General features: G+C 51.0%; 2 protein-coding genes across 2 annotated transcripts; one reads left to right on the forward strand and one right to left on the reverse strand.

The window, feature by feature from the left end:
- Positions 1–56: 56 nt before the first annotated feature.
- On the reverse strand, positions 57–4,761 carry LOC9650586 (la-related protein CG11505). Its single transcript, XM_002972394.2, has 4 exons — positions 3,498–4,761; positions 1,648–3,226; positions 576–811; positions 57–479 (listed from the first exon to the last, which is right to left on the reverse strand). The coding sequence occupies exons 2-4, from the start codon at positions 2,964–2,966 to the stop codon at positions 127–129; spliced, it is 1,908 nt and encodes a 635-aa protein (XP_002972440.2). The 5' UTR covers positions 2,967–3,226; positions 3,498–4,761; the 3' UTR covers positions 57–126.
- Positions 4,762–9,878: 5,117 nt separating this feature from the next.
- Positions 9,879–12,032, forward strand: LOC112347101 (pentatricopeptide repeat-containing protein At1g11290, chloroplastic-like). The gene has a single exon (XM_024677432.1). It carries the CDS (start codon positions 9,879–9,881, stop codon positions 12,030–12,032), a length of 2,154 nt encoding a protein of 717 aa, XP_024533200.1.
- The last annotated feature ends 589 nt before the right edge of the window (positions 12,033–12,621 follow it).

Genomic DNA, 12,621 nt, shown 5'->3' on the forward strand with positions numbered 1-12,621 from the left:
CCGTATATTTCCTGTGCGGCCAGCTACCGGCATTCAATGCGGCCCAGAGACAAAGATTTGCGTTTGACGAGCGGTGGAATATCCAGTTTTGTTCTTTTAGGGCTCCCTTGGCCCAAAGCCCTAATTCTAGACCAATCTGGTGTAGAGCGAGAAGAGCCGGTTGTGCTGTGTTGTTAGGGTTGAGAGGAGTCCTCCCGAGTCGGACGCTGGCGAGCCCAAGGCGTGATCGCCGTTGTTAGACGGTGGTGGTGGTGACGATCCCAGGATCAAATTGTTGGCGGCGGCGGCGGTGGTAATGTTGTTGCCAGTGTTGTTAGTCGTGCAGGTGGTGGTGGAGTTCGTCACGGTGGACGCTGCCGGCACCAGGTTCTTGATCGAGTTTGTGGCGCTGTAGCTCACTTTGCTCGCCTCCGAGTCGTCCCGGGATGCCGACGGCGAGCTGCTGCTCTTGGGGAGCAGCGCGCTGGGCTTCGTGTCGGCTACACACACACACACACGATCAAAGTGCTCAGCGCAAAGTGTCGGAAGAGCTTGGCTTCGAAAGCGATGTCATTCTCCGGGAGGAGAGAGCTTACCACCGCTAGAGTGTGTTGCTTCCGAGCCGCCGCCCCCGCCTCCTCCTTCGTGGGACTCAGACTTTCCAGCGGCGGAGTCACCGGCGGTGGAAGTCGAAGCGGCGGCGGCGGCGGCGCTGGCGCTGGCGGTTGTGGTGGTGCTCGTTGGCTGCGGCTTCCGCCTCCGCCGGTTGTGATCGGCCAGCCGCTTCCGGCAGCTCCGCTTGGAGTCGTCGAACTCGGTTAGCAAGTGGAATCTGGATGATCACACAAGATCGAAACTCGTCAGAGAAAATCTCATAGCGATCACATGAATCGCGAATCGGCACGACCGACAAACTTATTCCCTCCATCCAATCCAATTTCGCACACACTGAGAACTGTAGCTGTGTAGCTGACCTGGGGGAGCTACAAGCAAAGCGGAGAAAACCAAGAAAACTTTCTCGTGCTCGATGAAAGCTTGCCGGTGCTGTGTGCCTAGCTAGGCGTAGCTCCCACACACACACGCACAGGAGAAATGAAGGCCATGAAGAGATGCAACGACATATTCCATTCCTTTCCACCCAATCCACTCAGTCCAGCACAGTTTTGCTTTGCACGCGGATCAATCAAGCACACAAAAGCAAAATCGGAGAAGAGAAAGAGATCAACAGCAGCGAAGAACAAGAACACACAGCTATAACTGCAGTTTAGACGAGAGTTCTTCGAACGAGTACGTAACGCGTTTCGTACTCCCCGCTTAAAACAGCTACCATTGTAGCTCGCACTTGACAAAACCAAACATACAAAACAAAGACGAAGAAGAAAACTGGAAAAACGAGGACAGGCTCAAATCAATCAAGTAATGGAAAGTGCAGGCCATCTCCCCAAGAAAAAAACGGTTTTTACAGAACAGAAAGGGGTGAAACCACCAACGTGAACTGCTAGGAGCTCGAAGCTTTGGGACGAAAGCTATGAAGAACAGGGAAAAGCCATGATATGATCATGGCCGGGTGGCGGGAAGAAACAATGGTGGCGTTGCCAAGGAGTTGACGATGATCTCACCCAACAAAGGAGGGAGCAGAAAAACGAGAGGGAGCGAAAGATGACTGACCTGCTGCATTGTTGGCAGAAGCGCTGGGTCTGATTGTTGGCGATCACGTTTGGAGCCTTGGAGTGGAGCTCGCACACCTTGTGGCGGCGATGGTAGTGCTTGGCCTTGCTCAAGTCCGCGGTGCACCCCTCGGCCTGGCAGCGGGGGACGTGAACCGACGGCCCGTTGAGCCGCGGCCGCTTGCCAAACCGCGCAATCAGCGAGTCCTCGGCCGAGAAGTAAGTCCGCCCCCCGAGGTTCAATCCAATCCTCCCATGCAGCCACTCGTTCATCTGCTGCTGCTGATCGTACTGGCTATGGCTGCTCGAATGGTGGTGGTGACCCAAGAACTGGTAGTGCTGCTGCTGCTGGTGGTGGTGGCTATGGTGTTGTTCTTCGCGCTTGATGTAATTCCACAACCCACCTAGAGCTCCCAAGTTCCCGGAGCTGGATCGCTGCTGCGCGGCATGCTGCTGCTGCTGGTGTTGCTGATCGGTCGACTCCACGTCCATGAGGCCGAAGAAGCTGCGCCTTTGCTCGAAAGTTCGCAAATCCTGCTGCTGCTGATGTTCTTGGTGGTGGTGGTGGTGGAGCTGATGATCCGGGACGTCGAGCGCGGTGGCGCTGCCAAGGATCCCGTTTTGCTGCTGCTGCTGCTGGAGCAGCGCTAGTGTCATGGGATTCGTGGACGAGGAAGTTGACGATCGTTGCTGCTGCTGCTGGAGCATCGTCTGGAAGTGGGTGCCACCGCCAGTGGTACCGCCGCTACCACCGCCGCTACCGCCACCGCCACCGCCCGAGGGTGGGAAAGTGCCGCCTGGGAAGCCACCAGCGCCGCCGGCACCGCCGCCATAGCTGCTGGGAAAGACGAGGCCGCCACCGTGCTGCGAGGAGGAGGAAGAGGTGGAGGAGTAAGAGCTGGGCCTGGAGAGAATTAGCGGCTTGAGCTCGTGGCCTTGCTGCTGCTGGTGGTGCTGCTGCTGCTGCTGATAGAAGAGATTGCTCGTGCTAGTGGTGGTGGTGCTCGACTGATCCCATGGAGATATCTCCCACTGATCGCCGCCAGCGCTGCTGTTCGTCTTGGAAGAATGGTGGTGGTGGTGGTGGTGAGCGGCGCTGTTGGAGGAGGGAGCCGCGGAGAGCTGGTGGTGGTGGTGGTGATCTTGGTGGTAGTGGTTTTGATGATTCGATGCGAAGGGATGCATCGTGAGATCCCAGGAGCTCTGCTGGTGGTGGTGATCGCTGGATCCTCCTCCTCCTCCGCCTCCTCCAGCAGCGGCAGCCCAGAGCGGCAGACCAGATCCTCCAGCCGCTGCCGCCGCTGTTCCCGAAGGATTCATGGCACTTACTACTAACGCCAGTCTCGAGGCCGATCGATCGATCCCTTGGCTTCCTTGTTTCCAGCGCTAATTCGCCTCCTCGGCCATCACTGTTGCTCTCTCCTCTTGCGTGTTCGTTCTTCCTGGTACTAGCTCTACAGGAACTATGCGATAACTATTGCCGATCCATTTGCTCGGGATTGTTTGCTTCCTCCGCGGCTACCATGGCAATTGGATTACTCCCAGCCACATTGCTCCAGCTTCGCGGGATCTTTCTCTTCCTGCAACAACGTCAAGTTTGTATGATCATTCTCGAGAAAAAACGAGAAGTTGCTGCCTGGAACGAGATGGAAAAACGCGTTGGAAATCACAAGCAGCGAATGGAATCGCTGCTCCCAAACGGGCGAATGGAAACTGAGAGTTAGCCTGACTCACACTGCAGCGCTGCTAACACCAGATAAAACAAAGAAAAACTCTTCACTCCAAGTTCTACAAACAACCACGAACGAGGAAAAAGAAAACCAAGAAAGAGAGAGGATGATGTTTGAGTACCTGGTGGATGATAGCTCGTAAAGCAAATCTCTTCAGGAATCATGGCTGACGAGCACACGAGAAATCGAGTTGGCCGTAAACTCCGTGCTGCCATAGCGTCGTCCACACACTGCCGGGAAAAAAGAAAGAGCAGCGAGAACTTCGACTCGTCCTTTTCATGTTTTCTCCTCCTACCAGCTACTGCTACTCCCGTGGTAACTTTCTAAGATCATCCTGGTCGTCATCTCTTAGATTCCAGCATTATTGAAACCAAAGCGGCCGCTGCCCCTTGATCCGAAACGAGCTTTCGCTGTGCTACTCGCGCCCTGAGCTCACAGATTCCATCTCTTTTGTCGCTCGCTGCCACTTTTCTCCTCGCGCTCTCGAGAGCACGGCCTCTCCAGGGGCCAAACAAAAAGAAAGTGTGACAAGGGGAGAGAGAAGAGAAAGAGAGAATGGAATCAAGACAACGTCCTGGCTGCCCAACAACTTAACCAGACAGGATAGAAGGAAATTCGTCCCAGAAATTCATCCACAAGAAATCGCAAACTTGGAAGCAAATAGGAAGAAGAAACAAAGAACACAGAGAGAATGAGTGAGAGAGAGAGAAAGAGAAGTGAGATTCTCCCAGAAAAGTGTATAGAGAGTGTGTGTGTTTGTGTCTCCTTTGTCGAGTGGAGCCTATGTGTGTTCCTAGCTTAGTATGGCCTCCAGGAGCTACAAACCTGCTATATCATCATCTTCCGCCATAGCCAACTAGCTCTTCAGACCTCTCTCGCTCGCTCCTCTCTAGAAGCTTTGCTTTAATCTTAACTTAAAACTAATTCCCCCACGCTGAGAAGATTAAAACTCCAAGCCTCGCTCGCTCGCTCGCTCGCTCGCTCCCTTCTCGTAGCTAAAAGATTCTTCTTCTTCTTCTTCTATCGAGAGTTCGTCTTCGTCTTCTGGGAACTTGGCCCGTTTCCCCGTGAAGTTCTTCCTTAGAATCTGGCTGAGGTAGTTTCCGTGATGACAGTGGTGGTACTCTACTGTAATGAAGTAGAGTCTTCCGGATATCACGGGGGGATTAAACTTCCAGGAGATAGTGTTGCAGTACTCTCCAGGAAGTTTAGACTCTCCCCTCCCTCCCGATTAAAACTCCCCTCTCGAGCTCGCTCGCTTCCTTTTTTCTTTCTTCTCTCTCTCGATCTGCCTCTCAACTAGGATGATCCGTGCAGGAAGAAAGGAACGCACACACACGCTCAACGAGAGAGGACAAGAAGGGGTATGAAAGAATGTGTAGAGAAAAAAAAAAGGGTATGTGTGCTTCGCTACACGCTGGCCAGATCAAATCAAACACGAAAAAAACACAGCATTGACACTGTTGCGCGAGAATTGCTCCACGCAGGGAAGAACAAAGGCGGCATTTTTTTACTGCGCTGCGGGGATCGAGGACAGGGAAGGAAACACTCTCGCGATGGATTATACAAGTCACTTAAACAAAACCACGAACGCTCTCAAACAAAAGCCTGCCAAAATCCAAGGCCCGAAAGGAGCGTCTTGCGAGCAGCGAGATTTATACTCGGCCAGAGCCACAACAGCACTGCAGCCTGGGATTATCACTGACCAGAATTCTGAGAACTACAATGAGATCGCAGAGGCTGGGCGATTTGAGAGCGATTCGCCACCCTGGAAAAACGAAAAATAAGATGCTCGTTTTTTGTGTTCTTTGGTTTTTACTCGGTCCAAAGTGCTGGGCTTGTTTGGCATTACACCACCACAATCTAGTACCACAACGAAACATTAAGAAAAATGTTGAAATCGATCGGCCACCTTTTTTTTCTTTTTTCTTTTCCCTTTTTTCCTTTTTTTCCTTGTAATGAAAGCTAAATTACGCAACTTTTCTATTTCTCATTCGAAAATTCTATTGGCCGACAATATCAGTCAGGTGTCCTCAGCAGCTCCGTCAGACCTGACAGAAAACACAAACGGACTCTGTTAGGGGTTTCTGTACGTGGAGGCCCTGCCACGTGTCTGCGCCTTACAGGCCCCGGTAAATGGCCACATTGTTTGCGTGCTCAGACACACGCACCAGGGCAGTGACTGGAAACATAACAAAAACAGCAACAGCTCTCAATTCACCCAAGAAGAAATAAAGCTCTTTTTCTTTTCTCCCGTACGGATATCCAAGTCGCGCTCTAGAAATGTCTGATCACGCCATGATCAAGATCTACAAAACCATAGTTTTATGTTTAGAGCCCGGGAGAGATTCAAAGAATGTTTGATCACAACGAGATGATTAAACCGACTCGGGTATTAGTATAATCCCAGTCTAATGGCTTTAGTTTAATGGTCTTCAGTGCCCGAGATGGTTAGGTGCGTGGTGCCACATTATCATGATCAAGGAAAACCATTAAAGTAATCATCATAGAATCTATGTCAGAAGGACTACTTGAATCTCGCCACCCTCTTTTCTAATTGCTAGAAAGCTGAGGAGTAGCTTTGGCATATTAGCAGTGATGATGATCAGCACCACCGCAAAGGACGTTGATACAAAAATGCCGCCAACTTTTCGCCCCAAGCGAACACCACACGGTTCCCAGTGCCCTAATTTCGTACGAGCTACTCAGTGATTCAATGCATGCTCGTTCTCGGCTTACAGACCAAGCGAATTGTGGGGATCTGGAAACTTTGATTGGAGCTAAAGCTTCTATAAGGGTAACCCTAAGCTAGGAATTAGATTACTAGCCAGCAATCACCCTCCTTCGCATCGGGAATGGAAGAGCGGCCAGCCCTTTCCACCACGCACAACAACACAAGAGTTACGGAGGCCGTAAAAACGCTATGTCACCACCAGCGCCACCCTCAAACGCTCCCAAATGTGCAAAGTCCCACGTAAAATCCGCCGGATAAACCACGACTGTTTTTAACTTGGAGGGGTAAGTTTCTCGGTGTGGGCGAATAACAGCGATGCTTGGCACATGAGAAGGAGTGCTTGCTTGTTGTTTGTTGGGGCTACGGTCGCCCGGACGTAAATGACGGACGTTGACGCCCGCGGTCGCATCGGTCGCGTCGCTGACTCACGGTCAACCGGGAAATTGGGCTGGGCTGTTGCGATTTGATCCCGCAACGGATTTGATCCCCTCGTAGACGAAGCTACTTTCGCGGCATCTGGGCGGCGCGGCATCTGGGCTGCTGTTAAAACCATCTCTCTCTCTCTCTCTTACACACTGAGAAAATCATGGGAAAGACCAAGGTGTGGCAAACTTTCCTTGTCTTGGCATTTAGCATTGGATGCTGGATTGGACAAGATCGATTTCAATCCCCATCGGCCGGGTCATACACGCAATAATCCCGCATTCGTCCGTGAGTCCCATCCCGGCATCCAAAAGGGGCACTTCGAGAAGGAACTGATGAAACAAACAAGCAAGCAAGCGCCTCTCTTTCATTCCTTGCTTTTGCAAGGCTGTAAAGCTCGCAACGCATGCACTATAACTTCCTGGCCCAGGAAACCTAAGAAAGATTGAAAAGCCCGCCACCTTTTGTCTCATGACACACCGCTTCCTTCAAACAGAACGCGACCGTCAACTTCGCCGTCCGTAGCCCTAAGGAAAATTGCGCGAAGCGATGATTAGCACTAATAACAACCGGGGCCGGACAGACGCCTTGCTGTTAGGTGGATGTCTTGTACAATTGTACGCAACTGTTATAGCTATACGCCACCACCAAGCTACATGTCCATAACAACATGTACACTCCCCCCAGGCAAGTTTCATTCCCAAATGGGAAGTTCCAAGTTGCCAGCCATTTAAGCCCACTGGGAGAGAGATTTGAATGGAGGCCAACGCAACCCCTGTCCCTGTGTTTTTGTGGCTTCTCGCTGCTCCCCAAGCTCCTACTCGAGTGCTTGGCCTCGTCTCGTACACGAAACATAATCACAAAAGCTCCCAGGACACGACATGACCGTCTGGTTTTATACTATACTATACGGCCATAAGAGAGAGAGAGAGAGAGAGAGAGAGAGAGAGAGGGTGAGATCAATCACATAAAGGTATCCAGCAATGTTCAACACATATACGACCGGGAAAATCAAAAAGGTCAGTTTGGATGGCGGATTTAATCTTGAGAATTGCCTCTTTTGGGGCATTGTCAGTTCCGGGCATTCCATTTCAGGGGAGGTAAGAAGAATTAAAGTACGGCCCTACCTTTTACCCTTTCCGGATTAAATGGGGGGCCTGATTATTCGCGGATATTCCCGGCCCAACGACCGTGGACTGTAAGCATCAGCTGCCAGATTCATTTGGAACGCATGGTCAGAAGCAACAAACGACATGCGATTTGCACGTGAAGACCTAAAACCAAAAGTTTCAAAAGACCTTCAGACACCACCCAGGGGCCAGCAGACAGCCCACTCACAACAACACCCAACTACAAAATCAGGAAAAAAATAAAGGAAAAAGCAAAGAGAAAAAAATAAAGGGGGAAAATTCTTCGGTCATTCTCTTTGTTATATCAGCCTTTTGGGCCACAGGTACGGACGCTGGTGCGCGTCACGTGGCCGCGCCTGCAGTCCGTATGAATGAAGGGCCACCGACGGGCAGATATTTCGTGGCTGTTTTCTATTTTATTCTATAATTTTCTAATACAGCAGGTTTGCGAGTGTTTATCTTCTGTGAAAGAACGAAAATTGATTGATTGTCCTCCGCTTTGCATCCACCTGGGTGATTCTAGATCACGACATTTTTATGTTCTTGGCTCTGCTGGCTCGATGGATCGATGGGGACGAATCTAAGATCGCAAGAAAACGGGACTTTTGATCCGCCACCTTTTCATCCCCCGGCTCCTCCGGCGTGGTACGCACGTCACCCGGGCGTACGGCAGATGGGGGGTTGTTTGTTTACCCGGGTTTGTTTGTTTGTTTTGTTTTTTGTTTGTCCCCGCCACGCACGATGTCAGTTCAGTTTGGCACACAAGAATCGGTACGGAAGGAAACCCTGGGGTAAAACACTGATTGAAATTGTTGAATGGAACTCGAGGGTACTCTCGTTCCTTTTTTATCCACCGGGCAGATTCGGGCTTACGCATTGCATCACGGATGATGGAATAGAATCCGGGGAAAAGGAGGCAGAGGAAATCAACACTGTTGTGATTGTTTGAGAAAGAAATCTCTGGCGAGATCAGTCAGCTGCTATTCACACCTTTCCTTGGTCTCATTTATAATCGCAAAGTGATAGTCCTCCCCCAAGTTGATACACGAGCTCCACCACCCATAAACCTAAAACGGGAAATCCTCCTTCCCGACAGGGATCCCAATTGGCCCCCACATTTCCCCTCCATGCCATGTCATAACCCTGCGCATTTCCCCACCACCTCTATCATATCGCAATCTCTCCGAGCGTCTCGCGCGGGGCAATAAATGAGGGAGTTAGGCCGGTGACGTCACTTGTGTACGGACACCGGACAAACGTCTCGTCCCCGCGCCAGTGGCCATAATGCGGTCGGCCGTACCCCACCGCCGTCGCTCGCAACAACGGGGTGGGCCCCACTCCCCAGCCCCCACGTGTAAAAAGCGGCAAGCAGAATTTTCCCCGATCCCTATGACATGGAGCGAGATTACCACCAAAGATTTGGTTAGTTGATCAATACCCCAAATCTATAATATAGAACTATAGATGGAATTATAGAACCAAGCGAGAGAATTTGTCGCAGCCGTCCCTGTCGAGTCCCCACACTAAAAGCTCAGGAGCTAGATGCCACGATGCGGCATTTGTTCTCACAGGAAAGAGACGCCACCAAGGTGGTGACGAGAAAGAACGAAAGGGTGAAGAGAGCGAAAGCGAGCGAAAGCTTTAATCCAGCGAGCAAGCAATCTCTGTCCACGAGAATCTGAGGAGACAGATTTAGTTTTCCGGAGAAAACGAGCTGATCGATCCACCCCATCGATCCAGACATCTTAGACGAAAAGGAGAAAAAGAAAGAGGGATTCACAGAGGTCGCTAGGACAAGAACAAGAACTTCGCTATCCTTCTCTCTTGTTTTACCTTGTGTCGATTGTTTTACTGCTCGTCCGCTGCAAGAGATTTGAGTACATGCTGGCAAAGCCAGTCCGATTAAACTCTTTTGGTCCATTCAGCCGCGATCATGTTGAATTCCAGCGTTCGTATACTTGACATGTAAGCGAAAACTTCGTAGATTCACAGGAATAGGTCCTGAGCGTAGATGATAAATACCTGTTTCGATCTATTCGTCCCGGTCTACACAGAGCATCGTTTGAGAAAGCTCTGCGTTTCAAACATAAACAAAGCTCGCCGTATTAAAATACCTTTTATCCATGTTCTAGAATCTAGGGCTTGGAATTCTCTCTTGGCAATGGCGGCGCTCACAGGCAAGCCGGTCGGATCTCTATCGCAGCGCTGCTAGTCTATGAGATCGCAGCCAGGCAACAGGGAGGCCCTCCAGATCTTGGACAGGAATCGGCAATGCGGCTCAAAGGCGCCGAGCGTTCCAGCGCTGGTGGCCGCGATCAAGGCGTGCGGCAGCGCCCGAGACGTCGAGGCCGGGATGAGAATCCACGCCGGCGCCGCCATGGCCGGGATGGATTCCAACATCTTCGTGGCCAACACGCTGCTCTCCATGTACGCCAAATGCGGCGCCATGGAGGACGCCTGCCGGGTGTTTGACGCCATCGAGAGCCACACCGTGGTCTCCTGGAACGCTCTCGTGCTGGGATACGCTCGAAACCTGGATGGAACGCGAGCTCTCGAGAGTTTCTCGCGGATGACAGACGCGCGCTTCGATCCAGACGCTCGGACTTACAACGCGGTGTTGAAGGCTCTGGCGATCTCTCTGGAAAAGGAGTTGGGAGGAGATGGGGATGTCGCGAAGAAGAAGCGGCACTTCTTGGAGAAAACTCTGGCTGTTCACGCTCGGCTCAAGGAGGCCGGTCACGAGCGTGACGTCTTCGTCGCGAGCTCGCTGGTGGATTTGTACGCGAAGTGTGGCAGCTTGATCGATGCGAGCAATGTTTTCGAGAGAATGGCTCGCCACGATGCTGTCTCGTGGACTGCTCTCATTCTGGGACATGTCCAAGGTGGTGAGTTTCAAAAAGCTCTGGATCTCTTCTCGAGGATGGTGGGAGAAGGCTTCCAGCCGGATGCTCGAGCGTTTGTCGCGGCACTCAAGGCCTGTGCGAGCTTAGCTAGCAGCGAAGAAGAAGGCTCGATTTTCTTTGGGCTTGAAGAACAGGGATCCGGATCAAGCGAAAGAAAAGATGAAAGTAGGATTGTTTGCTTGGAGATTGGAGTAGCGATCCACGCAGAACTGGAGAAGTTGGGGCTGGTGGAGAGTGACTTGTTCGTGGCGAGCAGCCTGGTGGACATGTACGCGAAGTGTGGATGCATGGAGGATTCGACGCGAGTTTTCGAGCGGATGAAACAGCGAGACGTGGTGACTTGGAACTCGCTGCTCATGGGATTTGCTCAGGGAGGAGAAGCGAAGATCGTTCTAAGCCTCTTCCATCGATTGCAGCAACAGGGAAGGGGTGTGGAGCCAGACACTCGGACTTATATTGCGGTTTTCAAGGCCTTTGCCAACTTAGCAGCGAGAAACTACAAAGATGGCGATCTCAGGTCGTGGTGTCTGGATCAAGGGCGAGCTATCCACTTGCAGATGAGCCCACTCAGTTCTTCCTCGACGGAGATCTTCCTGTGGAGCACTCTCGTCGACATGTACTCCAAGTGTGGGAGCCTGATCAATGCCAGAGAGATCTTCGACAGCGTCTCCAAGCCCGACTTGGTGCTGTGGAACTCGATCATCCTCGGGTGTGCTCTCAACGACGAAAACGAGCTCGCCTTGGAGCTCTTGGATCGACTCCAGCAGCAGAACCTCTCGCCAGACGATGGAACTTTCGTGGCGGCGCTCAAGGCCTGTGGAAACTCGGCAGCACTGGAAACCGGAAGAACGATCCATACTCAGGTCCTCAACGCTGGACTCGAGAGCAATCCACTCGTCGCAACTAGCCTGGTGGATTTCTACGCAAAGTCTGGCAGCATGGACGAAGCTCGCGACGTCTTCGACACCATGGATCCTGCCAAGAGGAGCTCGGTGACCTGGAACTCTCTCCTCTCGGGCTACTCGCGAGTTGGCGATCACAATCAAGTCTTTCAAGTCTTCGAGAGCATGAAGGCTGGAGCGTCGTCGCGAGCTTGCGAGATTGTGAACGGGGTTACTTTTCTATGCCTCCTCAATGCTTGCAGCCATGCCGGCCTGGTGGACAGAGCTAAAGACTACTTTGAGTCGATGAGAGGTGACTATGGAATAGCTGCGACTGAGGATCACTATGCTTGCATGGTGGATTTGTTTGGACGATCAAACCAGATGGCAGCTGCTGTTAGTATGGCGGAGAGCTTGCCTCTGGAGAGTGGAAGTGGATTGAATAGGGCTGTGTGGATGACAGTGTTGAGCTGCTGTGAAAGAATGGGGAACAAGGAGATTGGAAAGCTTGCGTTTGAAACGATTGTGAAATTAAACCCAGATGATGCCCCGGCCTACGTGCTTTTAGCAAACACGTGCTTGTAAATAGCTCTTGTTTATCTTGAATCTTCTAAGTCTTTCTTCAGTAAATCTAAATGTAATATGAAATTAATGTGTTTGTTAGTGCCACTTTTCTCCTTGATTATGATTGAGCAATACCAATTCCTTTAGTTTGAATTAAGTAGTGTGATATTTAATAGTTTTTCATTAGAATATATAGTGTTTAATATTAGTATTGTGAGTGTATGAAATATGGAAAGAAAATATAGAAAATTTATATATCAATTAGCCCAAAAACCTTAGTTTATATACAGGAGCGAGTGGTTTGGATTGAAATCAATCTAATGGCTACAAAAATCTTATGCTAATATTAATATATTGTAACCATATGTAAGCCACAAATTTTTCCTTTCCAATTTGTCAGCTTACCTCATTTATCCAACTAACACTGCCTTGGTTTGTGCTAAATTCCCTTGCCAAAGTTCCCGCCTATTGTACCAGCTCCTACTTGGCCGTACTTGGTTTTAGCTACTCACTATATAAGCAACGGAGCAGTAGCCATCCATCCACGGATTCCCAAATCTCTCCCAATCCCCCTTCCCGGGTTGGACTGGACTTAAGGTTCGGCTACACT

Source organism: Selaginella moellendorffii, unplaced genomic scaffold (assembly GCF_000143415.4).
Source record: "Selaginella moellendorffii unplaced genomic scaffold, v1.0 SELMOscaffold_19, whole genome shotgun sequence".
Classification (NCBI taxonomy): Eukaryota; Viridiplantae; Streptophyta; class Lycopodiopsida; order Selaginellales; family Selaginellaceae; genus Selaginella; species Selaginella moellendorffii.

Excerpts from the sequence above, each read along its gene's own strand:
- LOC9650586 (XM_002972394.2), bottom strand. The coding sequence starts at position 2,966 with ATGAATCCTTCGGGAACAGCGGCGGCAGCGGCTGGAGGATCTGGTCTG. Across the intron at positions 812-1,647 it reads TTCTGCCAACAATGCAGCAG|ATTCCACTTGCTAACCGAGT; the intron begins GTCAGTCATCTT and ends GTGATCATCCAG. Across the intron at positions 480-575 it reads AGCAACACACTCTAGCGGTG|CCGACACGAAGCCCAGCGCG; the intron begins GTAAGCTCTCTC and ends GTGTGTGTGTAG.
- LOC112347101 (XM_024677432.1), top strand. The coding sequence starts at position 9,879 with ATGAGATCGCAGCCAGGCAACAGGGAGGCCCTCCAGATCTTGGACAGG.